Below are 27,646 nucleotides of genomic sequence, written 5' to 3'. Positions count from 1 at the left end.
TGGGATTTCCCAGGCAAGACTACTTGGAGTAGGTTGCCATTTCCTTCTTCAGTGATCTTCCCCATCCAGAGATCGAACTCACATCTCCTTCATTGGCAGGCAGATTCTTTACCAATGATCCACCTGTAACTCTTGTCCACATGGAATGAGGTGGTCAGAGATGCCTGACTCTTAGAGGGCTTGGTTCATTCTCACACCTGCAGATTGTCTAACTGATCATTTTCTAAGTGCTTACAATCTTGCCCTTTAAAGATTCACTGCAGGATAATTTTGGTGATTAAATTTCAGACCATACCTTCCATCCCGTTTTGGAAATTAAGATGATATTTGCCTGTCCTCCATGTTTCTGCAAAGATCTCTGGTCTTTCAGTAGTTTTCAGCTGTAATTTATTGGGCCTGAAAACATGAACTCAAGGTAAGGAAACTTTCTTAAAGCATGCTTTCTTAAAATTACTTTGCAGAAGTCTTGATTTAGTCATCCCTGTCCATTTTTTCCATACCTTCTCAGTTTGAATACCATTCACCTTTACTGAAAAGACAGAAATAAAAGAGGCAAAGATTTTTTTTTTTGGTATTCACAAACTACTATTTGTTTCAGTGTATCCTGATCAAATATAAGCATAAAACTTTTTTTTGTTAACCTTAGCATTTTTTGCAACAAGTAGCCTTTTTTCTTTTGTGTAATTCTTTATATAGATTGATGCCATTCTTTTACTCTTTTTTCATTGGTCTTTTTCTCTTATGCTTTGTATGCAACTGTTATATATAACCTTGTGAGAAAACTGTATAATTACATTGCTTTTCCATTTCTTTCTCATAGAGAAACCACATAGTCAGAACTTCATTTTTGATAACTTCTTAACCTCCTAAACTATATCGCCTTAAAGAATCTTCTGCCGTGGAATCATATTTTCTTCTGTACCTCAATCTCAGGATTTCCAGTCTTAGGCTATATTCAACTTCTGTTTTCCTGATGATCATCCAGAGAAGTTTTCTCCTGAGACACCATTACTTTCCTTTCACCAACAAACTCCTCCTTTCTGGCAAGTTTTGGTTCAGAGTTGAAATTCCTCTAGGCACTTCATCTGCTCTTTGGGAGATGAAATTGTCTGTGTATTAAACTAAAAGTTAATCAAGAATTAACTTTAGCTGGATGAGACCCCTAGTAAATGTCTGAATATTTGAAACTATGTCATAACTCTTTATTATTCTATCCCATCAAGTGCTTCCTGTGAAAGCATATTTACCATGCCATGCTACAATATCAAATGTATCTCCTTTATAACCCATATTCTATGTTAGTATGTAAAACACCTGATGTTATGAGACTCTGAGACTTGTTTAGGACACAATTCTCTATTATTTTTATTGAAATGATTTGCAACACACTCATAGTCATGCTTTTCTCTCCATAATTTAGATAAGAATTGTTTGCTTGCAAGAATTAGATACCCACTCAAATTAAACTAAACTAAATATGGGGGCCTTAATGACAGAATACAGGAGTATGTTATAGAATATGTGACCATGGAGGATAGCTGAGCTCCACAGGGAACTCAACTGACATCTGACACCTAGGAATTGCTATCTTTCCGTGCTTCTTTGATTTTGAGGTTCATCTGTACCATTCTCCAGCTTCTGCATCCTAGCATTTGTTGGTTATGTTTGCACAAGGTAAAAAATGGTGATGTTATCTGCAATGGACATGACCCTCCAGATCAAGTGTCCAATCCCTAAACTCAGTCTTGGTACCCCTACTGTATCTCCCATATCTAATTGCCTTGTAATGGCCTATAACTTATGTTCTTTGGTGTTACAAGCTCACTTGCTCCAGCCATCTGGATCTAGAGAAGAAAGATCCTTTTTTCTTGATACCAACAAACTGGGGGAAATAGCTTTTCTAAGAAGAGGGCACAGAAGAAAAATGTCTTGGAGTTTCCATGTTAGAACTACCATCTTTTACTCTCATTATTATTGCTATAGCTTTATTTCTAACTTTTCTTCATAATTACATTAAGTAGTTTGTAGACAAACAGTCTTACACTTCTTGGAAAGGTACAGTCCCATCTTAGACGTGGCTCTTTAATTTCATTGTTTTAAGTCATGGTTTAGAAAATTTCATTCACTAATATCTCCCATATTTTCCTCTTTTTCCCAAAGGTAATCAATTTAAAATACCTCATGTTCTCAAATATTTGTTTCCTTCCAATAATGTTATTACCCTAAAGATATGTCCCAATTGTCTCTATGGGAATCAGCTTGACTAGGTAACAGTCCTGGGCGCATGATTGAGAAAGATAGCAATACTAGCTCTCCTTTGGTTTATTATAGCTGCCTCTAAGTTCCTCCATAGGGAGTTACCAACACCAACATAGATTCCTTCATCCCAGGGTTGTATTTGATAGCTTTGAACTACCAGGACTATTTAGTTCTGGCATTTTTTTCCTTCCTCAAGGGAGGTCCAGTCATATCCCATCTCTACTTCAATGAGAAACACATCCTTTCTGTGCATTTCAAATGAAACAGCATCTTCTATTTCTTCTCTCTGTCACATTCCTATATTTTTTATTCCATGAATTCTGATTTTTATTCTCTTCTCTGATAGATTGTTCTGTTGAAATTGGTATGAAACCACTTTTCTAGAAAGTCTGGATTTACTTTTGAGAGTAAATCTCATACTTATTGTGCATGTTTAGTTCACTTGAATTTCTTCACCTTTGCTATCTCTTTTTCCTTTAACTCATTTTATTCATTCATGCTGTTGGATCAAGTTTTTCTTACCAAGTCCAAGCTCCCTCTGCTTACTGCATGACAGGCCAATAAATCGGGAGACAAGTTGTTGGGGCAAAGAATAGTGACTTTAATCGGAAAGCTAGCAGACTGAGATGATGGCAGATTAGCATCTCAATAAATAAATAAATAAATAAATAAATAAAAGAGCCCCATCTTTCCTTAGCCCCAATTCCAGGATCCCTTTATACAGAGTAGGGGGAGGGGCCCACTGTGGTGCTGACCAATGGCCAAAAGGGGCTGCTATAGGTAGCTCCTGCCCCACCCCTATTACAGTTTCCCACTGTCAATGTTCATTCCACAGTCTTGTAGGAAAATGGGTGATGATCTTTTTGGTTACATCCCACTGAACAGATGTGATGAGGGTGTGATCATGAAATGGAAGTGATTGGCTTTGGGTCTGAAATATTCCTAAAATTTTTAGTAAGCAATATACTTCTCTGTCCTTATTTACAACTATTTGAACCTAATGAAATTCCTTCTGTGATGAAATTTGAATCTTATCACATCACCTCTGTGATGAAATTTTACTCTATTTGAAGAGCAATCTTGACCCTTCTATTGCTCTCTAGACCTCTCAGGAGTTGGGTCATTTTCTGATGTCTGTGGGGCTACTTTAACCCAAGTGTGATGAATCTATGGCTTTACTCTAGCTAGCTTGATGGATGAATGTGTGATGAGTAATACCACGTGTGGTCCTACCCACCTTGCAGTCAGCTGGTGTTCAGGCCCTTGTTTCCTACAGGTTTTAAGGAGGATTCAGTCTCCAGACCAGAAAGGATATAAGACTAACTCAGCTGGATAAGCAGACCTACTGGAAACAAACTCATGAACAGAGGTTAGTATAGTGTCCAGAGTTTAACATAATTGGCAACTGTTAGGTTTTTCAGAGCATTTATAGATTCTCCGGCCCAGGTAGACACCTGGAATGGCCTACCATACAATATTTCAAAGGAGCGCTATTTAAGCCTGCTTCTGGGAGCCACGCTGATCCATAGCAAGGCAACTGGCAAGGCCTTATCCCAAGTTAAATTCGTCTCTTGACATATTTTAGCAATGCTCCTTTTAAATGTATGATTTATTTTCTCAGTTTTTCCTGTTGATTGTGGTCTCCAGGATGAATGTAGCTTTCTATTAATTTGCAATACTTTAGACACTTGTTGGGTTATTCTAGAAACAAACGCAGGCCCATCACCTCTTTGATGGGACTTAGGCAGTCCAAATTGGGGGATAATTTCCTTAAGGAGGACTTTAACACCTTCGGAAGCTTTTCCTGTCCTGGTGGGATATGCTTTTACCTATCCTGAAAAAGTGTCCACAATGCTAGCAGGTATCTGAAGTTTCCTGTGGCTCGAGGCAGTTGAGTCAAGTCTATATGCCAGTCCTTGGTGCACAGGTTCCTGGTTGGGTCCCCATCTGGGGAGGTCTGACAGCAGTCTTTGGGTTATTTTTAGCATAAATTCTATAATTTTGAGTGACTTGTTGGATGGTACTTTGTAGGTTAGGCCCCAGTACACTCTTTTGTGTCCACTGTAAGGTGACATCTCTCCTAGAAAGGGTACCATTATGAATGTGCTGCAGCACAGTGTCCAAGAGGGACTTGGGAAGCAAAACATTTCTGTGTGCATGACACTCCCAGCCAGGAGAGGTGTGATGAAGAGTGAATCTCCACTGTCTGACCCTCTCCTTCCCTTTTCTGAATACACAGGCTGGTATTTTGACAGGCTCAGTCTGTGGGAGAAGTCATGGTTTGACCGTCCCCACCTTGGCTACTTTCTTTATAGCTTGGTCAGATAACTAGTTGCCTTTTATTAAATGAGCATTGCCCTTTTGGTGGCCCGGGAAGTGCATTATGGCCACTTGTGGAGGTTTATGGACTGCTTCAAAGAGTGACAGGATTTCAGAAGCATGTTTTAAGTCTTCATTGTTTGAAATGAGAAGCCCCTTTTCTTTCCAGATTGCTCTGTGAGCATGCACCACAGAGAATGAGTCTGTGTATGTATTTACTTGCTTGCCTTTAGTGAGTAGTAGGGCTCTTGTCAGAGGAATGACTTCTGCCTCCTGAGCTGAGCTCCCCGGCACAGGGCTTTTGCCCAACAGTCTTTTTAAAGATTACCACCGTATACCCAGTGCACTGCCTACCTTGATCCATGAAGCTGTTTCCATTGGTGAACAGGTCTGATAAGTGTGGTCTGCTGGAATATACTAGCTGAATGACATGTAGGCAGTCATGCTCTGGGGATTGTGCAGCATTAACTGGGAGCAGCGGGGCTGGATTTATGACTGAAGTGACCTGAACTCCTACATTGGGATTGTCCAAAAGAATTACTTGGTGCTTTCCCATTTTCTCAGGAGTCAGCCAATAGCTCCCTTTTCGTTCCAGTAAAGAAAGGACATGGTGAGGGACATACACACTTGTGGGTTGCCCCAGGGTAAACTCTGCAGCTTCCTGGAGTAATTGCTTCAGCTCAGAGGAAAGGTGGCTCCCAGACTGTCAGTTTCTTGCTCCAACTGCCAAGTGCTGGGGCAGCTGGTGCCACTTCAGGGAATTTTGAAGGGAAGGTCCTCAGGACAAGTGGTCCTGGAAGCTGCTAGGGCCTTACATGAAAATTCTCTAATTGGGGTCAGCTGGCTTCAAGAAGCAATGATCCTGGCTGACTTTACCAAAATTTGTTACCAAGCTGGGGCTCAGTAACATTTTCACCCTCTTCTTTTTTAAAGTCAAGATTTTGTACTTTAAAATTCCTCTTCTAATCTGATTTTGTTGAAATTATTTATGTTCAGATGCTCTCTGCAAAGCCAAAATATATTTTTCAAATCTTCTTATATTTTTAAGTATGTAAGTTAGCTAGCAAGTATTCAAAATTCCCATAACTTATGCTTGCTTCTAACAGGAAGACAAACTTCATTTTTCCCTCTGCATTCCACTGAACTAGTGACATTATGTCCCATGAATGTTGGTTAATTAAGACATCAGGATATGTATTATCCTATATCACATCATTGTTTAAAACTCATCTCTTGAAATAGAAGTTAACACCATAATAGTCTTAGAGGTCAGCTGGACCTCTGCGATACTGGAAAAGCTACTAAAATTCTGTAGGACTCACTTTCCTTGTCAGTAAAGTACGGATTATAATCGTTCCTAAAGCATAGCATAGTTATAAAGATCAAATAAGAAAAAGTGGGTTGGCTGTTTACTGCATAGTAGATGCAGTCCCTGGGACAGTAAGGAGATCCAACCAGTCAACCCTAAAGGAAATTAACCCTGAATATTCATTGGAAGGACTAAGGCTGAAGCTAAACCTCCAGTACTTTGGCTACCTGATGTGAAGATCTGACTTACTGGAAAAAACCCTGATGCTGGGAAAAATTGAGGGAAGGAGAAGAAGGGGATGACAGAGGACAAGATGGCTGGATGGCATCACGACTCAATGAACATGAGTTTGAGCAAATTCTGGGAGATAGTGAAGGACAGGGAAGCCTAGCATGCTGCAGTCCATGGGGTTGCAAAGAGTCAGACATAACTGAATGGCTGAATACAACAACAACATGCTCAATAAGTGCTGCTGCTGCTGCTGCTAAGTCGCTTTAGTCGTGTCTGACTCTGCGCGGCCCCATAGACGGCAGCCCACCAGGCTCCCCTGTCCCCGGGATTCTCCAGGCAAGAACACTAAACTGGGTTGTGATTTCCTTCTCCAATGCATGAAAGTGAAGTCACTCAGTCGTGTCTGACTCTTAGTGACCCCATGGACTGCAGCCCATCAGGCTCCTCTGTCCATGGGATTTTTCAGGCAAGAGTACTGGAGTGGGGTGCCATCTCCTTCTCTGCAATAAGTGCTAGCTTTAGTTATTCTTATGATTACTTTTGTTAGGTTTAAGCTTATTAGGAACCATGTTCCAAATATTATTAAACAGTGAATACCTAATACAAATATATTATTTATTATTCATTTATATAACAGTTATATTTAGTGATAAGAATTCCAGAAAATGAAACACACTGGAATTAAGATTACTAGATTTAATTCTAGTTTATGTTCCACTTCATTATTTCCCCCAAGTTGGTGGGTTGTTTTATTTCTTCCTCTTAATCTGACAATTTTTTCTTTTTGAAAAATAGGAATAATTTCTAAACTTCCTTTTGTCTTTTTTCACTGCAGGGTGATTCACATTCAAATTCCACCTGTATTTTTAAGTGTTAGCTGCACCAGGCTCTGTGCTAGGTACTTGAGCATACCATACAGAAGAAAACCAACTGAATGTCCCAAGATCATACAATTAATGGGCTTCCCTGGTAGCTCAGATGGTATAGAATCTGCCTGTAATGCAGGACACCTGGGTTCAATCCCTGGGTTGGGAAGATCCCCTAGAGAAGAGAATGGCAACCTACTCTGGTATTCTTGCCTGGAGAATTCCATGGACTGAGGAGACTGGAAGGCTACAGTCCATGGGGTCACAAAGAGTTGGACATGACTGAGCAACTAACACATACTAGTTCAAGAATGACCAATTAGGCTTAACCATAAACCACTGAAAAGAACTTTAGGAGGAAAATGACTAAGTAGTTTGATGTACAGAGAGATAGAAATGTCTCTTCTTCAAAAAGGGGCGAGGAGGAGAGTCAAGGAATTCTTTGTGAAGATGAAATTACTCTAGGAGATGGCCAGTCACTCCATGGACAATTGAGAGCTGACTAATCTGGAACAAAACTTTTTCCTTACACTCCTTTCATTATATATATATATATATATATATATAATAAATACATATTTTATTAATTATATATATGTGTATATATATATATAATGTTTATGGCATATAAATGAAAATAGATAAATTGCCACTATTTGGAAGAAACACAGTAGCCATGGGAGAAAAGCATTTTATTTGATGATACGTGGATCATAAGTACTGAAGAAGGAAATGGCAACCCATTCCAGTATTCTTGCCTGAAAAAATCCAATGGACAAATGAGCCTGGTGGGCTACAGTCCATGACGTCTCAAAGAGCTGGACATGACTGAATGACTAAGATGATGATGGACAATAAGTAAATTCACAGGCTTTTAATATATAAAGAGTGAACCCAGTAGAAGACCCCTTATCAGTGTTGAAAATGATAGCACATATGTCCTTTCACCAAGTTTAGTTACAGTTCTCATAATATAAAACTAATCCTTGAAATGCTCGGTAAATGTGCTGATTCTGGGTACAGATGAATCCACCACTTCTGAAAGCTTGGTATGGACTCCGATTTAGGTCTCCAATACATGTCCAGCGATTTTTGGTGCCCTTGCGGGAAATACACCATTTGGCATGATCCTGATAAGAGCTGAAATAAGAGTGTCTAGATATCTTAATTGCTTTGATATTGTAGACATGGTGAGGAAGGGAGCAGTTTGAAGGAAGCCCTTGTCTCTTTCGCTGCCAGGTTTCTGTTAGCAAGTGTGTCTTCAACTGTTGAGCCATCCAGGCTGCAAAGATGTCTAGAGTTTATAAAGAGAAAAATAGTGAGGTTAATATTTATTCTTAGATAAATCCTAAAAATATCCTCAGGAAGAGAATCATCACTCATGCCTGATATGTGGATGTCACAAGCATATTAAAAACAACATGACTGAAAGAGTGGATGGGAGAACATTTTGTAAATGCTAAAATGATATGAAAACAAGTTATTATCATTATTACTAAGATGATATTGGTGCTGAAAATGTCTTCTGTTCTGCACAAACAAGGGAGCAATATATGTTTTTGTCCTGAAAAGGCCTTTGGAAAGACTGAGGCTAGAGAAGTAATCAGAGGCCAGCATCTAGAAATCTTTATAAACCAGGCCAGAGTATATGAATTTTCCTGAAATCAATGTGAAATTTTTTAATACTGTATTTTATTTATTTATTCTAAATTAGTTAATTTTATTTCCGTTGCTCTGGATCTTCATTGCTGCATGCGGGCTTTCTCTAACTGTGGAGAACAGGGGTTACTCTCTAGTTGGAGTGCACGGGGCTTCTCATTCAGTGGTTTTTGTTGTGGAGCCCAGGCTCTAGGCTCATGGGCTTCAGTAGTTGGAGCACATGGCTCAGTAGTTGCAGCTTGCTGGCTCCTGGGCATGCAGGCTTCAGTAGTTGTGGCTCATGGGCTCTAGAGTGAGGGCTCAGTAGTTGTGGTGCAGGGGCTTAGTTGCTCTGAGGCAGGTAGAATCTTCCTAGGCCAGGGACTGAACCCCTGTCCCTTACATTGGCAGGCAGATTCTTATCCACTGTATCACCAGGGAAGTCCTCAAAAGAGAATTTTTTAAGGAGTGTTAGTGGGGGATCACAATAAACTGTGGAAAATTCTGAAAGAGATGGGACTACCAGACCACCTGACCTGCCTCTTGAGAAACCTGTATGCAGGTCAGGAAGCAACAGTTAGAACTGGACATGGAACAACAGTCTGGTTCCAAATAGGAAAAGGAGTTCGTCAAGGCTGTATATTGTCACCCTGCTTATATAACTTCTATGCAGAGTACATCATGAGAAATGCTGGGCTGGAAGAAGCACAATCTGGAATCAAGATTGCTGGGAGAAATATCAATAACCTCAGATATTGCAGATGACACCACCTTTATGGCCGCAAATGAAGAAGAACTAAAGAGCCTCTTGATGAAAGTGAAAGAGGAGAGTGAAAAAGTTGGCTTAAAGCTCAGCATTCAGAAAACGAAGATCATGGCATCCGATCCCATCACTTCATGGCAAACAGGTGGGGAAATAGTGGAAACAGTGTCTGACTTTATTTTTATGGGCCCCAAAATCACTGCAGATGGTGACTGCAGCCATGAAATTAAAAGACGCTTACTCCTTGGAAGGAAAGTTATGACCAACCTAGACAGCATATTAAAAAGCAGAGACATTACTTTGCCAACAAAGGTCCATCTAGTCAAGGCTATGGTTTTTCCAGTGGTCATGTATGGATGTGAGAGTTGGACTGTGAAGAAAGCTGAGCACCGAAGAATGGATGCTTTTGAACTGTGGTGTTGGAGAAGAATTTTGAGAGTCCCTTGGACTGCAAGGAGATCCAACCAGTCCATCCTAAAGGAGATCAGTCCTGCGTGTTCATTGGAGGGACTGATGTTGAAGCTGAAGCTCCAATACTTTGGCCACCTGATGTGAAGAGGTGACTCATTTGAAAAGACCCTGATGCTGGGAAAAATTGAGGGCAGGAGGAGAAGGGGATGACAGAGGATGAGATGGCTGGATGGCATCACCGACACAATGGACATGGGTTTAGGTGAACTCCGGGAGTTGGTGATGGACAGGGAGGCCTGGCGTGCTGCAGTTCATGGAGCCGCAAAGAGCTGGACACTACTGAACAACTGAATTGAACTGAACTGAGTGGGGGAATTAATAGAAACTGATTTATGATCATAAATATCAACTGAGAAACAATGTGCAGGATGAATTGAGAAGACTGCATTGGACTGGAGAGAGGAAAAACACGAGGTTGTCATAATAACTGTGATACCAAGCACAAGTGTAGACTATGGCCATGACAAAGAGAAAAAGTGAGAGTTATTAAGGACCTGGAACTGACTGTATTTGATGATTTGATATGGGGGGGCAGCGAGAAAAAAGAGGGATTGAGAGTTTCCAGGTGACTATGCAAAATATGAGAAAAGGGGTAACATGTGAGGGATAATGATGAGTTTGACATGTTGAATTTTATGTGGCTCTGCCACTCACTGTTGGATACATCTGTTTAGAACACAGGCCTTGGATGAAGATCTAGATTGGGGAATCTCTCAAGGGCTAGCTGGAATTGCCTCAAGTGCATTGTAGATGAGATAAGGATGAGTAGAGGACCACAGGGCAGCCTAGTCACAGAAGGAGTATGCAGAGGAAGAGGACATGGCAGAAGAGACTTAAAAGCAGGAGGAAGACCAGAAGACTGTATACTGCCAGGACTCAGGGAGGGGAAAGTTTCAGAAAGGAAACTGTTCCAACTGTGCCAAATCCTGCAGAAGCTACTTCTGTCCTGTTAATTTGGGGATCTCTCATGCCTACCTCAGGGCTTGACAAGTAGTAGGTATTCAATAAATTTATTCACTATTAAAGGAAGGAAGCAAGGAAGGAAGACTGAGGTCAATTAATGCTGTCATGGGTGACTGGGGATAGATACAGAGAAGCAAGACTGTAGTCAGGGAGCAGTGAGCAAGTAAAGACCCTGAAGAGTTTTCTCAAAATAAATTTAGAAGAAAAGAAAAGAAAAAAAAACAGAGATATAGGGAATCTAGAATTGAGGGAGGATTTTTTTAGGAATGTTTGGGGCTCGTGGAATAGGTAGGCTAAAATACAAGAGGGAAAACAGATTGACTGTAAGAATCCGTGTATTCTGAGCCAGGATAATTTCTAGGGCACAGGGGGGCACTGCTTCTGTTGGGAAGGGAGGAACCTGGTAAAAAGGAATGAAAGTAGACGTGATTGTTGAGGGTGGAGAGTGCACTTGGAGTGGTTTCTCCCTCAATTCGCTCTGTGAAGGAAAAAGTGAAGATGAGTGAAGAGACCGGGAAAGGTAAAGGACTTGAGGGTAAGGAAGGCTTAAAATAATTGCCTAGGGAGTGAAAGAAAAGGAAGAAAGCTTGATTCTGTGCCTAACTGAGGCTGGAGACTGAGTTTTTACTGGCCTCTAGCTAGTGTTCTTGCCTGGAGAATCCCAGGGATGGGGGAGCCTGGCGGGCTGCCATCTATGAGGTCGCACAGAGTCGGACACGACTGAAGTGACTTAGCAGCAGCAGCGGCAGCGGCTAGATGGTTGTGATATACTTATTTTGGATGGATCAGCAATCCTTCTATTCAAATGGCTATTGTTTGAATTGATCGTTGATGTCCCTTTTCCCTTTCCTTTTTTTGTCTTCCCTCCTTTTCTATTTCTACACCCTTAAATAATCAGTATATTTGCTCTTTGCAATCCAAAGTGAGTCCAACAGCACTGTTACAACATATCGTTTTGATGATGGTCTTTCTTACCGTCAAGAAAAGAATCAGACTTGGCAAAATGGAGGAATTTTTGTCCCTGGGCTGACTGAAGTGTGGCCAGGTGCCGGCCTGGGATCTCTGAGGAGCTGGATCCAGCACACAGCTGGGGCATGTGGATGAGCTCCATGTGAAAGGTTACAGGGATGGAGCAGCTGTAAATGTTTGGGTTGTAGACCAAGAGCTGAGAGTCTGAACCGCAAACAGTAAAGAAAAGTTGAGAGTTAAGATACAAATGGAAAAGCTTGTTGGTATTTTAGATCTTGTTGTGAATTAAAAAACTGAACAGAACAAAACACATAAATGAAAGTATTTCCTTCTTTAAGCCAGTAGCCTTCAAACTTTTGATTAAAATAGTTGACACCTATTGAGCACTCCCTACTTTTTATTACATGGGTTTACTAATTTAATCATAAGAATATTACCTTATTATTGGGTAAATTATTTTATCACAATCCTCATTTTATAGATAAATTAATGGTGAATTTATGCCCAAAGCCATAAAACTTGTAACTGAAGGAGTTGATATTCAAGCCCAGGCAGGCTGGCCTTGGAGACCATGTGTTTTTTATCCTATGTGTAAACATGCAAAAGTAGAAAACACCCATATACTGACCATCCAGCTCCAAGAATGACCAATTTATCACCGTGAACACCCAGTCTCTATGCTATTAAGCTCTCTAATCTTTGCAGGAGCTCAGCTAGCTAGACCAGGGCTTAATTTGGGTAAGAGGCTCAGTGATCCTTTCCATCAGATGGAAATTTGATTAAAAAAAATCATATTTGAAACCTCCTATATTAGAACAAATCACTCTTTACTATTTAGCAGCTCCCTCAGTAAAAAATTATTGGTAAAATGCCGTTACTACTTCTCCTCCTCATTTGCACTTTGGATTTTTAAAGCCCAAGTATTTTTGGCCACTTGAGCTTGAGATCTTAAGGGAAAATCATTTGGTTGAGGCTCAGAAGTGTCACGTTGGTGGCCTGTAAGCAACATGAGGTCTGCACAATTTAAAAAATAAGGTGGAGACCATATTAGAAACTCATAAGATCTCTTTCTCTCTCAATTTCTCTTTCTCTCTCTTTTCTACTTTACTCTTCCCCTAGATTTCTGCTTCCTCTGAAAAATATGGAGATGTAGGTCTTCATTCTCATGGAGCCACAACATAATGGAGTTGCAGCTTTTGAGGAAAGCTAGTGGAGAGTTAACACCCCATTTTGTCAAATTCCCCACTGCCCATGCGATGTCCACTGGTGCCACCCAGTTTTGTCACCTGCCTGGCCCCTTTAGACTTTTGAAACTACCACTTCTGATCAAGTTCAAAGACTTCCTTGGACCAGGAAACCAAGGTTCAGTAAGTGAGCCTGCCCAAGATCTCATCATGGCAAAACCAATATTGGAATCTAGGTATCAGGGTTTATGAATAGAGAAGCAAATGAAGTAATACATTTATTCATAATTTCCAAATCCCTTCTTAAATATTATGTCTTTTTTAAAACACTCTAATGTTACCTATTGCTTCATACTGGTTGTACTTGAAAGTTATACAGATGCCAGCTTGTCCATTTCGTCTCCCTGTGGGTGGATAATCATAGCCTTCTTCAGGAACTGGAGGAAAATGGGGAATGGAATGAATCAACCAGAACCCCTGAACTCTGTTCCACAGAAGTACACCTACCAAAGATACAGTTAATACAGATAAATTAGAAAAACAAGCCTTCTTTAAAAACAGAGTTCAAAGCTACAACATTTAAGCCCTTTAAACTTCAGGCTAATGTTTCCTTAGGCTAATAATGACAAGGATAATGTTCTTTTTCAGAGATTTCAAAACAATTTCAGGTACACATTGCCCCATTACTGATGGTAACCCGACACAAAAGGGAGCTAGCGCAGACACCCTGTGAAGAGTTAAGAGGCATTTCATGTTGAAACTACAAGGAAAATTTGTTTTGGCAGAATGCAAATTTGCTAAATTGGAGTTTGACCTCGATAGACTATATAGTCACCTGGCAAGCTTCAGATAATGTTTTTACTGCTAAGCAGCTAAGCTATTTTCAAAACCCAGCTGAAAAACATAGTTGAAAGAGAAAATATCAAATGAAAAAATGTATTTGCAGTAATTTGTTGTGAGAAACTGATGCTCATTTATGTGCAGAAGTCACCCAATTTCACAAGTTTGAAAAAAAGGAAGCAGAAAAGGGGTGGGGGTGGGGATGAAGGAAGCCATGTTCTAAAGCATCCTAGTTACTTGTATTTTGTAAAGATCTCTGGAGCAGACACTATGAAAGCCAGAAAGGAAGAAAACTGAAAGGTTTTCAACATCTTGTGACATGGCACAAAGAACTCTGTCCAACAAGCACCTATGACTATTTCTGTGTTTGTAAATATATCAGGATAATTTGGGTATGCTAACTTGGCTTTCTGGTTTGCACATGACCACGCAGACATAAAAGTCATGCTTGCCTTAGTGTTAGAGTAGAAACCAAATGCCTGCCAGTTATTTCTTTTTCAAAGAACATACTTTAAGGGAGCACATTGTTGCTGTCTCGGTGACTGTGGAATCAATGCCTGCGTCGAGATGGAAAATGTTCAAAGTTCAGTTGCCTCACAGAGGTGGATGACCTCAGGGTCTCTCTTCTGCCCAGATGAGTATGCTGTTTGTCTGAAATCCTAACTTTCTGGTACAAGTGCCACAGGATGTTGGTGCACATGTTGGCAGAGAACTCTGCCATATGACATCAGGTTGCACTCCATTTCCAATCTTCTTTCTGAGCCCTTGTATCAACTAACAGAGTGGAGTGACAATGGTGGTGAGAGGTTGGTAAAGAAGAGTTTGCAGAACGTGGCAGGATGTGCAAATAAGACCATCAGGAGGGCAACTTAGCTAAGTCAAAAGCTAAGTTGCTCATGGCATTTGACAGCCATTACAAATTAAATTCTTCATCAGAGGTTGCAAACTGGCAGCCCGCAGGCCAAGTCTAACCTGCAGATACATGTTATGATGCTTGTAGATTATTTTTAAAACTTCAAATTCATTGCCAACAGTTAAAAACGGATTTTCCACAAACTCCTCATTTTCTCTGGAAAAAATCACATTGCCATAAGGCAAGCTGAGTGGTAACTGCTCCTTTAGACCATGTGTATACTCTCCAGTTCTCTAGTGACCTGCCAATTCAGCCCCCTTGGCTTGTTGACATCATTTTCCTGACCCAGAAGGCATTTGATTTGGGAACCTTCTGAAAAATACTTACTGCCATGGGAAGTTATTCATGGTATATTAAGTTGAAAAAAGTTTGAAGTAGTCACTAAAAAAGTTTTATAAAAAATGTTTCAAAATATATATTATAGAAAAAGTAAAAAATATTAGACGCAACTGGGGCTTCCCAGGTGACTCAGTGGTAAAGAATCTGCCTGCAGTGCGGGAGAAGCATGTTTGATCCTTGGGTCAGGAAAATCACCTGGAGGAGAAAATGGCAACCCACTCCAGTATTCTTGCCTGGAAAATCCCATTTTTCAGGAGCCTGGTAGGATATAGTCCATGGAGTCACAAAAGAGTTAAACATGACTTAGTGACTAAACAACAAGATTAAGTATAATTAGCTAATGAATATTAGCATTACAAATTTTTTGTTTACTATCATTTTGACTTCTTCAACAACACACATACTTATATACATAGTTTACAAATAGAAAAATATAAAAATCCCTATAATAAAATCATGATAATATATAATTATTAACAAATTCACTATAATATGAAAATTATTTTAAAATACTTTTTCAAAAATGTTTACTGTATTTTAAATGGGACTAAGAAGAGTGAATTTTATTCTATGTAAATTATACTTCTATAAGTTTGACTAAAATGTATGTACACACACACACACACACACAGAGTCTGGCTAGTATTTTCAGTAGTCAAATGCTTGTATTTCTGCTTTAAAGTATATTTTAAAAATGTTGAGAAATAAAATGGTATTCGTGTGAAGGATATTTCAAAGTCAAATTATATCATTATAAACTGTGATACAGGAATCACTCATCTTGATAACTCAGACAATTAAAAAGAAAAGCTATCTTTTTAGTGTGGAATATAAACCTACCAAAGATAGGATGCTTTAAGAAAATGCTGACTTCCAGTAGGAAAGAGAAATAAGAGCCTTTGTCATACCTTTGGTGTGTCCATACTTTCTGCTGTAATTCACGGATTTAGGAACTCCATCATTGTATATTAGATAGGCTGTGCTGTTATTCTGCAGGAATATTTTAAGGTTATAATGGCATAAGTCTTTCACTCATAAACATTTTTCGCTGACAACATTTCTACCAGCTACCCAGCCTACAATACAGAACTTTCATTAATACACATGAGAAATCATCCATTCCCCTAATAGGCAGATTTCCCATCAATCTGAATTCTGTGACATGCAAGGCAGGAGACAAGAAGTCCATCCTCAACTTCGCAACTTGTGTGACAGGAGCCCTGTGCTCTGTGATGTGTGTGTGAGGGCAATATTCTTATTTCTCCCAGTTGTTTTGGACTCATGTTTCTGACGAAGCAACCAGTGTATAATAAAGGAGTCCTTAAATATTTGTTCAGGAAATGAAGTAGGAACAACCAGCCAAGGATTCCGTCTGGGCTTTTTCCATTGATATTATAGACACAGCGCAGAAATGGCTGTCAGGGTTTGATTTCCTCTGCCTACTTTGTGCTTCACCACTTGGTCATAGCTTCCTGTTTAATCAGAATTCCTCATTCTCTGCTTCTACTACCTCTTTGTTAGTGGAGGATTTTCCTGCAATCTATTTCTCCGTGTCACTTCACCTTTCCAACTAGACATTTCCCTGCTTAAAAAATGTGGTGTAATTGAATGTGTGATATTGGATTTCCTCTGGTAAGGCAAAATGCTAGTAAATTCTCCAGACAGTTTGCCAAATCTGAGTCAAAATGAAGCTATTACTTTGATAGTGTCTTTTTGTCATGTTTTGGAAACTTGCTTCTATTTGTTCAGTGTCATTCCATTTCAATTGTATCACGAAGCAGTGACTTTTCTTTAAAAATTTTTATTTTTACTTTATTTTACTTTACAATACTGTATTGGTTTTGCCATACATTAACATGAATCCACCACGGGTGTACATGCATTCCCAAACAAGAACCCCCCCTCCCACCTCCCTCCCCATAACATCTCTCTGGGTCATCCCTGTGCACCAGCCCCAAGCATGCTGTATCCTGCATTGGACATAGACTGGCGATTCGTTTCTTACATGATAGTATACAGAAGCAGTGACTTTAAATGAAGCCAGTAATGTCAATAGTACAAAGTCTCAGCAATATATTAATAATTAAAAGCAGGAAAGGACAACCCATCTCTGTAAAAAAGGTTTTTGTTTTTCTCTGAGAAAAAAATAAGAGTCTCTTACAGTTGCTTCATTATTTGATTTCATCTAAAACCATTTTTTTTTTAAAGGCATAAGGTAGTCTGTATAGCATTTTTGGCTACTATGTTTAGGGATATTCGGGGAAATAAGTTGTTTTCTTACCTGCATTTTCCATAATTGACCATAGCTACAGTTGGCATTCATATTCTCCACTGGAGAACTCTGACAGTTATTCTATGAGCCTGTGTTGAATGTGGTAACAAGGCCATTGTGTGCCTTTAGGGTACAATGTGGAGGGCGTCTGGGAAGATTTGATGAGGAACATAATTCTCCAATAGATGAAGTTTATCATTCTAACTAGGACAATCAGCTAAGATTAAATGGGATGTAACTCTAGTGAAGAGAGGCCCTCTTACAAAGAGGAAAAATCATGAACTAACAATAGGGCCCGGAGATTATCATACTAAGTGAAGTAAGTCAGACAGAAAGACAAATATCATATGATATCATTTATATGCAGCATCTTAAAAAACGATGCAAAGGAGCTTTTTTACAAAACAGACTCACAGACTAAGAGAATAAATTTATGGTACCGGGGTAGGGGGGAAAGATGGGGAGGAGGGATAGATTAGGAGTTTGGGACTGACATGTACACACTGCTATATTTAAAATAGATAACCAACAAAGACCTGCTGTATAGCACGGGGAATTCTGCTCAGTATTCTGTAATAAACTAAATGGGAAAATAATTTGAAAAAGAATAGACACGTGTGTATATAACTGAATCACTTTACTGTGCACCTGAAACTCACACAACATTGCTAATCAACTGTGCTCCAATATAAAATAAAAATAAAAAGAAAGAATAGGCAGACCTATTCCTGTGCCTTTGGACATCTCTATTTCTTTAACTCTTAGCTGGATTTGACTTATTTGACTACTGGATGTTGAACAAGAAGGTTACGGTCCCCAGTCTAGCTGGGAATATAGTCAGGCAAATATAGGCAACTGTGATATGGTCTAAGTGTTATTGTCAAGGTATATGGAAGGTTCTCATTTATTGACACAAAAGTAGAAGAAGGGAAGTATTTCCCAACATAACCCCAGATATTATCTTAACTTGACATCTGAGATTTAAAACCAGTTAGTCTGATATTGCTTTCTGCTTTCTGTTAGAAGTTCAGTTCTGGGTCAGAAGACGGGAAAGTTGTATCTTCATGGTCACTTCTGGCACGTATGTTCAACTTCCAAAGAACGTTCAGTCTTATCTGAATATCACCCGCTATTATTGTTATTCTTTTTTTGGCTCTATGCTAATCAAACATGGCAATCAGCCCCTCTACTGTCATTTTCTTCCAGAATCCACCACTCATGGCATTCTGTGTGAGCAGGGTTTACTGAAGCTATGAAACATTGAATGGTTTTACATTACCAAGCTGACCTGCCTCAGTCTCCCTCCATGTTTTATCTACTTTTGAATTCCTAGCTTTCATCTGCTTTTTTTTTTTTTTTTTTGCAGAGCAGTTTAGCTCTCCTGCCCTTCTAGGCTCTGGGACAAACTTTGTACTTCCAAAGATCATTATTATAGTTTGTCAAACTAAGAGCCATCCTCCCCAACCAAGATAAATGACAGAGGCTTTGCAGTGTTACTCTTTCCTTCCTCTTCTTGGGCAGTGTGAAGTGGGGAGGGGAAGAATATGGTTATTTTTTCATTGATGGGTTATACTCTAGGTTTTCCCACTGCCAACCTTGGAAAGCAGAAGCAGCTGCAGGTAGTTTTGATTTTACATAATATTTTATTAATTCAAAACAGGCTTGTTGCTGAAGAATTTCTAAAAGTCTCTAGGACAGTGTTTGGAACATCACACGTATTCAAATAGCTTACAAGTAAGTTTTGACTTGGTAACTTGACTCTGAAGGCTGGTGTTAATGACAGGTGAATACAGTGAAATATTTGCACACACAGAGACAGCTCTCCACACATTTCAAGTAAATGTTTAAATAGACCTGTGCACTACTGCATCTCAGATGGTAAAGAATCTGCCTGCAGTGCAGGAGACAGGTTCAATCCCTGGGCCGGGAAGATCCCCTTGTGAAGGGAATGGCAACCCACTGTTGTACGCTTGCCTGGATAATCCCATGGACAGAAGAGCCTGGTGGGCTACAGTCCATGGGTCCGCATGGAGTTGGACATGACTATGCGACTAACACTTTCAGTAGTGCTACAGTCTAACTCAGAATTGTTGTGGGAATTAAATTAGTTGACATATGTAAAGCCCAGCACATTGTTAAGTGTTGAGTTATTTCACATTTTTACTTCTCAACAAATTGTTAGGAAATGCATAGATGAATATGAAGTGAAGTGAAGTTAAGTGAAAGTCACCTAGCCATGTCTGACTCTTTTTGACCCCATGAACTATACAGTCCATGAAATTCTCTAGGCCAGAATACTGGAGTGGGTAGCCTTTCCCTTTTCCAGGGGATCTTCCCAAATCAGGGATCGAACCCAGGTCTCCTGCATTGCAGGGGGATTCTTAACCAGCTGAGCCACAAGGAAAGCCCGTAGATGAGTGTAACTGGATATTAATTATTGTTTGATTTACTTGTCATCTCTGGTTGAAAAACAGTATCTTGTCACTGAATAGCAGATGTTGCCTGGATGTTGGGAGACTGCGCAGAGGCACTAAGCCAATTTACCCGTGTCCCTTTGGCTGGTTTGTTCATTGCCTGATGAAGTCCAGTGTGTGTGCTCAGTCACTCAGTCATGTCTTACTCTTTGTGACACTTTGGACTGTAGCCTGCCAGACTCCTCTGTCCATGGAATTTTTCAGGCAAGCATGCTGGAGTGGGTTGCCATTTCCTCCTCCAGGGGATCTTCCCAGTCCAGGGTTCAAACCCACGACTCCTGCATCTCCTGCATTTGCAGGCTGATTCTTTACCACTGAGCCATCGGGAAAGCCTGATGAAGTCCAGATAGCAGACTTAATCTCCATACAGGCAAGTTAGTTCCAGGGCCTTGAACTAGTTCTTAACCTAGTAACCTAGGTACAGATCGAACCCAGTCCTAGCTCTTAACCTACTATTTTGAAAGTGATTAATTAAAAGGAAGACCAAGTGGAACCCTTTACTTTTCCCATCAAACTCATCACACTATGGCATGAAGAACCCATAACTCATGGCATATTGACAATAGATCTATACTGCATTGTAATAGGAAAGCGCTTTTCTCTCTAGTTCCCTTTAAAGGGCTAAGATAGCTAGTACTGAGAAAACTGGCAGAGTTTGGCAGCCAAAAGATTTCAATATGTAATTAGTTCAGTGATGCCATTGGACATAATGCTAAATGTATCAACAATTTGGCATTGCTGTAGAGTCTGTTGACATATCCCCTAAGGTCTTGGTTAGGTTGATTGAGATTCTGAGTTAACTTACTTCCAGTTGCTAGGATTGGGGGTTGGGTATGTGAGCAATTATAACTTTTTGGAAACTTTGGAGTCTGTATAATGCATTTTATGTGATTCAAATGAATGATTAACTATAACATACCTCAGAGGCAGATGCTTCATACAGTTGTTGTAATGTCCTTCCCAAAACACTCGTGGAGGCATTCATCAGTTGCTTACTCCTACTCCAGCTTCTGGTTGTAGAGTCTAGGTACAGGTACTCTAACCCAGTCTCTCTGCTTTCCTCGTTTTGCTTTTTGGGCAACTTATAAAAGGTAAACCTAACAAAGGAAATAATTATGAATTACTAACATTTACTGTTACATTAAAAAAAATAATTTATTTATTTGGAGGAAAATTGCTTTACAACGTTGTATTGATTTCTGCCATACAACAATGTGAATCAGGCATGAGTGTGTGTGTACGCACACATACATTCATCACGCCTTCCTCTTGAGCTCCCCTCCCCTTCTGCTATCCCGTCCCTCTAGGTCATCACAGAGCGCCAGGCTGGGCTCCCTGTGTTATACGGCTGCTCCCCAGTAGCTCTCTGTCTTACACATGGTAGTGTATATATGTCAATGCTACTTTCTCAATTCATCACGCCCTCTCCTTCCCCTGCTGTGTTCACAAGTCTGTTCTCTATATCTATGTCTCCATTCCTTCCCTGCAAATAGGTCCATCAGTACCATTTTCCTAGATTCCACATATGTGCCTTGATATATTTTTCTTTTTCTGACTTACTTCACTCTGTATAACAGGCTGTAGGTTCATCCACCTCGCTACAAATGACTCAAGTTTGTTCCTTGTTATGATTGAGAAATATTCCATTGCATATGCATACCACATCTTCTTTATCCATTCATCTGTCAATGGGCATCTATTGCTTCCATGTCCTGGCTGTTGTAAATAGTGCTGCAATGAACATCGGGGTAAATGTGTCTTTTTGAATTGTGGTTTTCTCAGGGTATACGCCCAATAGTGGGATTGTGGGATCATATGGTGAATTTATTCCTAGCTTTTTAAGGACTCTCCATAATGTTCTCCATAATGGCTGTATCAGTTTACATTCCCACCAATAGTGCAGGAGGGTTCCCTTTTTTCCATAGCCTCTTCAGCATTTATTGTTTGTAGATTTTTTGATGATGGCCATTCTGATTAGTGTAAGGTGATATCTCATAGTAGTTTTGATTTTCGCTTCTCTAATAATGAGTGATGTTGAGCATCTTTTTCATATGTTTATGTCTTATTTGGAGAAGTGTCTAAGTATTTTGCCCATCTTTTGATTGGGTTGTTTTCCTGATATTCAGCTGTATGAGCTGCTTATATATTTTGGAGATTAATTTCTTTGTCAGTTGCTTTGTTTGCAGTTATTTTCTCCCATTCTGAGGGCTGGACTGACTATTTTCTTGATGGTAGCCACTGTCAAGCACTAATCATTTCACCTATATTTCACAGAAGGTCTTGAAGTTTGAGGAGAGGGATTTGCTCAAGCTTTCTACCTCTTATATTCCACCCTTACTGTTGCTCCTTCCCAGAGAAGGAAATACAAATCTGACTGTGCGTGTTCTGAAAACATTTACTGGCCTGGTGTGTGAGATCCCTGTGGTGAAAGCCCACATACATTGAGAATGGCTGTCCTATTCTTTCCACAGTTGGTAAGAATGCCAAGGCCCGGGCCTGGACTAGAGAAGTCTTAGATGTGTCCCTGCTGCCTGAAGGGCTTGGCACGCACATCTCTTTGCAGCTGGCTGGCTGAATCTGAGATTTGGGTTTGGGCATCAGAGTCAGTGCAGGCTGTTTTGAGCCTCTGGCCTGAGCCACGTTCTTCAGCTCAGTGTATCGGCATACTCTGCATTGAGGATTCAGGGCCAAGACCAACCAATTAAGGAAGTGCCTTGCTTTCTTTACTATCGTCTCCTGTTTGTATGTTTCCTTTGGTTGTCTCACAGGATGGAGAGGTGGTTGGACCTGCATGGTATTCAGACATTCTTGAATCATCTGGCCCAGGGTTTCTCAGTGTGCTCTATTCACGTTTTGGGGCTCATTGTTCTTTGTTCTGGGGGGGCTGTCCTATGAATTGTAGTATCCCTGGCTTCTACCTGTCAGTAGTGCACATTCCCCTGGTCGTGCCAATCAAAAATGTCTACAGACATTGTCGAAAGAACCTGAAAGGTGAAGTTGACTTTATCTAGCCAAATACCTTTTAATAGCATGAACACACATTTAACCCTCAAATACTCACACTGAACCAAACAGTGTAATGCATTCACTATTACCAGTAACAGCATCTCACTTTACCCAGAAAATCTTCACTTTTCATTGGGTTCTCATCAGTCTTATGCTTCTATTTATGCTCTTTCCTGCCCTATCCAGGCTTTCTGCCTCTCAGGGCCAGGTCCTCACATGTGGCAGGAAACATGAAATTATTCTTTGGTGCTGACCTTATGTTCCTCTGGCCTTTAACTCTCACAGCAAGTTGTAGACTCAAGACTGTGCCTCCCTGTGTGCTCCGTTCAGCATTCTCTCTGACAGATACTGCTAAATGATATGTCCATTCAGTTGCGGCAAAAATAAATTTTTTGTGTTGATCACAATTTGATGGCCCACCCATGAAAGGTTTGTGAACTATCATGGCACACCAGTTAAGGACTAGTGCTTTTATAAACAATATTCCTGGGTGACCATCTCCAGGTATAATCTGAAGATTCTTGAATCTATTTCTAGCCCAGATCTCTGTGCTGAGGTCTCAGTTCAGTTCAGTTCAGTTCGTTTCAGTCACTCAGTTGTGTCCGACTCTTTGCGACCCCATGAATTGCAGCACGCCAGGCCTCCTTGTCCATCACCAACTCCTGGAGTTCACTCAAACTCACATCCATCGAGTCGGTGATGCCATCTAGCCATCTCATCCTCTGTCGTCCCCTTCTCCTCCTGCCCACAATCCCTCCCAGCGTCAGAGTCTTTTCCAATGAGTCAACTCTTCGCATGAGGTGGCCAAAGTATTGGAGTTTCAGCTTTAGCATCCATCCTTCCAAAGAAATCCCAGGGCTGATCTCCTTCAGAATGGACTGGTTGGATCTCCTTGCAGACCAAGGGACTCTCAAGAGTCTTCTCCAACACCACAGTTCAAAAGCATCAATTCTTCAGCGCTCAGCTTTCTTCACAGTCCAACTCTCACATCCATACATGACAAGTGGAAAAACCATAGCCTTGCTGAGGTCTAGATAAACCCAAATGCAAAGATGGTTCAGAGACCAACTCCATGTTTTTGAAACCAAGTTCAAGATATTGTGCAACAAATCTATTCATTCCCTACTCTTAGGGGACACATTCACACAGTCACAGAAGCTAGCAACCTGTAAGTCTTTCTTAACATCTTCCTCTCTCCTACTACTCTCTGCCCATCCATTACTAAGTTTTCTCAGATGCTCTTCTGCTTTACTTCTACTTCTTTAACTTGAGTATCCAGACATTGTCTGGATACTTTTCTCACCAATTATGCTACAGAAGTCTCGCTGGTCTCTATGACTCTGCACTGGTTCCTGGCTAACTGGCCTTCACAGTACTGCCAGTCGGCTTTCTAAAATACAAATCTGACTTTTTCAAGTCCCTACTTGACGTCCCTCAGTAGTTCCCTTTCAAGGTCAAGTTCAGACTCGGCAGTTTATCCCATAAAGCCCTTCATGACCTTGCCCTCACTTATCTCTCTAAGTTCCCCTCTTGCCATTTCCCCATGTTCTCCTGAAGCACAAACATTACTCAACTGCTTCCAGACTCTCCCCATTGTTTATTGCCTCTGGACCTCCTCAGTGCTTCTCCACTGGCCTGAGATGCCCTGACATCTCCTTTGTCTTTCTAACCAACTCAAAATTATTCTCCAAATGTCTCCCAGAGAAGTCTTTTGGGCTCCATCCTCTCTAATGCCCCATCTATGCCCTTACCATAGAACTATGAGCTCCTCAAGGGTAAGAACTATGCCTTATTCATATTTATATTTTCAAAACTTAGCACAGGACTGGTGTGTGCTCAGTAACTGTCTGGTGAGAGGGTGATTGAGTGTATCTGTGTCCTCTAGCCTCAACTTTACACAAAGCTTGATGCCAACCATAAAGGCAAAATACCCTAATTAAAGAGTGAAGAAGTGATCAGAGCTTTTGGAGAATCCATGACTGTAATGCAAAGCTGTGTTTCACCACTTTGACACTTCAGGAGATCAGTGGCCTCCCACCCACTCTTAACCAAACAGTGCTGTGTACCATCAAGCCCTCTTTCTCCTTCACATAAGTATATGCTCCACTATCAGGAAAAAGTCAACTTAAAAGGATGCTGGTTCTGTTAGGAAAATCACAAAGCAATTGAAAGAACTTGCCAAATGAGAGAAGCTGTCAGGTCTCCCACACCTCTGCGGCCACCAGCTTTGCCCTGCTGAAAGCATGAATCAGGCCCACAAGGCACTGCTCAGCTCCTCAAGGGAAAACTCCCTCATTCAGAGCCTATCCCTACCTGGATACACGGCCCATTTACACGCTTTCACTTCCTTTCCTTTTATGGGGAGAGGTGGAGCAGAGGTCTCCTTCAGAACACACAGTGAACCAGGTAACCACCAGTAGTTTGGCTTTCCACTGGCAGGCATGAAGCCTTACATTTCATTTACTTACCAATCCACAGCTTCTCCTTCTTCATTTCTGCATGATATTTTTGTTGCCTCCAGGATTCCAAAGAGACCAAGGAAGAGCACAGTCAGTGGTGTTCCTAGAAGTCTTGCTGTCATTTTCTGTCACCTTCAGTCCATGGCACAGCAGGAAACTTTCCCCTAGATGGTGGAGTCTGAGTTTCAAGTCTCCCTCAAACTGTGCTGGCTCTGACGTTTGATTCCATTTACCTCTGCCATTTGCTGTCTGGGCATTTTCAGAATGGGACGCATCCTATGTAATTGTGTGATTCAGTCACAACATGCCAGCGTGACTCCTCATGCCTTTGTGCTGAATTGTTGACTGGTTTGCAAAGTCATCAAAAAGTCCTGGAGAGAAAAAAGGGATGTACAGGTAACTCTTTGGAGTGAACATCATGTGATAGGAAGTTCAGTGGACAGGAGAACTCTGTATTGATAAACAGATGTTGAATTAAATCTATTTCGTGTGTTTTCCCCTTATGATTGTTTCTCTATGAAAAGAAAAGAAAGTAAAGTAAAGTCACTCAGTCATGTCCGACTCTGCGACCCCATGGGCAGGCAAGAATACTGGAGTGGGGTGCCATTTCCTTCTCCAGGAGATCTTCCCGACCCAGGTCTCCCACATTGTAGGCAGATGCTTTACCATCTGAGCCACCAGGGAAGTCCTCTATGAGTTTCTCTATGAGTGAGAGTAAATGTTTGTGGTTCACCCATTAAACAGAAATGACAAAATCTTATGTCTTAATAATAATTAGGATCTATTACTTGTGATACTCTCTATCTTAAGAAAACATTTCCTAAAAAGTACTTCAAAGGCTTGCTTCAAAGAAAGGGCAAATTCAGAATTGCTTTTAGCAAAGCTGTTTACATATCCTCTTCACCTCTTAGTTTCAGCCACTCAGCATGGTGCTTTACTTCAAAGAGGCTTTGCTGTCCAATAGGTTACAATGCAATCAGATAAACATACTGACCACTCTTGCTTCAGATCAAATGAAAAATGTTGCAAGCATTGGTTTTGCCCAAATTATTCTTTGTCGCTCTTGAAACTGAATCTGAAGTTGAAAACAAAGGGAAAATGGCTCATTACCATAATGACTATCAAAAGGTGAGCCTATTCTCTTTTTGGAGGAGGGACGAGATGGATGGGCATATGAAAAAATTTCTGTAAGCGCCTGCTGTTTTTTAATCAGTTATTAAAGATGCTGTCATAATAAATAGTAGTTTATACCTGAAAATAATTATGGCTCTGATCTGTCTCTTTGATTATGGATCCAGATCAGAGTTACTTAAGGATTCAGACTAAACTGGACCCTTGCAAATTGGATCACTTCTATGGTTGAACTGGAGTTATTCAGGATTCTTGGGGGTTCATAGGAAAGAGAGAGCTAGTTCTCCTATAATAGGATTTTGTGTGAAATATTCTGGACCACCTGTCCATATTTTCCTGAGGTGCCTGCAAGAAGAACAAAATTGTGGGTCTTGATCCAAACCTGATAAATAAAAATCCTTCCAGTTGGGTCAGGAATCTACCTTAATTACTAGGTTTTTGGTGATCTGCTGTACTTTAAACTTTGAGAATTACTGGCCTGGGATCAAGGCTGTGCTGTATCTGGTTACCAAATTGGTAAACTGAGAAGCTTTTTTCTGACTATTCCTCCATGGGTATCATATTATTTAATGTGTGTTTTTACTGCACTCAGATTAAAATGATCTCAACAAACCCAAGCTTTTCATCAATTTTTAAAAAATTTCATAGCATGAAGTTTACTTTTCTAGTTAAAGTGAAATAAATTTAATTTTATTCATATTTATCTTGTGATACCTTTTCATATTATGATAATAGATGAATACACTAGGCTTAAGATTCATTAATTCATAGAAAATATAAGGAACTTGTTTTCAGTTATGTAAGCTAAAGAACTTTTGTTGAATAAGATAGAAAATAATTCATGTTTTCTCCTCATTACACACTTAGCACATGCATGCATACTTAGTCACTCAGTCGTGTCTGATTCTTTGCAATCTGATGGACTGCAGCCTGCCAGGCTCCTCTGTCCTTGGCATTTTTAAAGCAAGAATATTGGAGTGGGTTGCCATTTCCTCCTGCAGTGGATCTTCCTGACCCAGGGATCAAACCTGCATCTCTTGCATTATCCTGCATTAGCAGGCGGATTCTTTACCAACTGTTCCATCTGGGCAACCTACACACTTAGCACCGTGCATGGCAAATAGAAAATGATCTGTAAATGATAGCTAAGATTATTTTTACTTCAACCTGAGCCTTTCCTGTGACTGGGCTTTAGGATATCTGTATTAGGATGGTTTTGCTAAAGCTAATTTTATTTCAA

The 27,646-nt window shown here is 40.4% G+C and overlaps 2 protein-coding genes across 4 annotated transcripts in view; one reads left to right on the top strand and one right to left on the bottom strand.

Annotated features, from left to right (window-relative positions):
* On the bottom strand, positions 7,661-25,793 carry DNASE2B (deoxyribonuclease 2 beta). 3 transcript variants are annotated; one of them, XM_018045674.1, is made up of 6 exons: positions 25,285-25,791; positions 20,730-20,907; positions 15,973-16,054; positions 13,314-13,409; positions 11,795-11,992; positions 7,661-8,278 (listed from the first exon to the last, which is right to left on the bottom strand). In XM_018045674.1, the coding sequence occupies exons 1-6, from the start codon at positions 25,395-25,397 to the stop codon at positions 7,938-7,940; spliced, it is 1,008 nt and encodes a 335-aa protein (XP_017901163.1). In that variant the 5' UTR covers positions 25,398-25,791; the 3' UTR covers positions 7,661-7,937. The 3 variants fall into 3 exon arrangements, with proteins under 3 accessions (XP_017901163.1, XP_013818109.1, XP_017901164.1); XM_013962655.2 differs by having other exon boundaries at positions 7,671-8,278; positions 13,314-13,475; positions 25,285-25,792; XM_018045675.1 differs by lacking the exon at positions 11,795-11,992 and having other exon boundaries at positions 7,671-8,278; positions 13,314-13,475; positions 25,285-25,793.
* LOC102168228 (uricase) overlaps positions 26,306-27,646 on the top strand; it is a 34,139-nt gene continuing 32,798 nt past the window's right edge. Inside the window, exon 1 of the mRNA XM_005678168.3 lies at positions 26,306-26,403. Coding sequence (XP_005678225.1) covers positions 26,374-26,403 — 30 coding nt within the window. The 5' untranslated portion in view covers positions 26,306-26,373. The remainder of the gene's footprint in view (positions 26,404-27,646) is intronic.

The sequence above is a fragment of the Capra hircus genome, chromosome 3 (assembly GCF_001704415.2).
Source record: "Capra hircus breed San Clemente chromosome 3, ASM170441v1, whole genome shotgun sequence".
Lineage (NCBI taxonomy): Eukaryota > Metazoa > Chordata > Mammalia > Artiodactyla > Bovidae > Capra > Capra hircus.
The sequence above is the reverse complement of the archived record's forward strand: the minus strand, read 5'-3'. Positions and strand labels throughout refer to the sequence as shown.

What these genes read in the sequence shown, in the direction of transcription:
- DNASE2B (XM_013962655.2), bottom strand. Translation starts at nt 25,397, where the DNA reads ATGACAGCAAGACTTCTAGGAACACCACTGACTGTGCTCTTCCTTGGT. An exon ending in GAAGGAGAAGCTGTGGATTG is followed by an intron (nt 20,908 to 25,284) that starts GTAAGTAAATGA and finishes TTCCTTTGTTAG; the next exon opens with GTTTACCTTTTATAAGTTGC. An exon ending in AAAGTATGGACACACCAAAG is followed by an intron (nt 13,476 to 15,972) that starts GTATGACAAAGG and finishes TATCTTTGGTAG; the next exon opens with GTGTACTTCTGTGGAACAGA.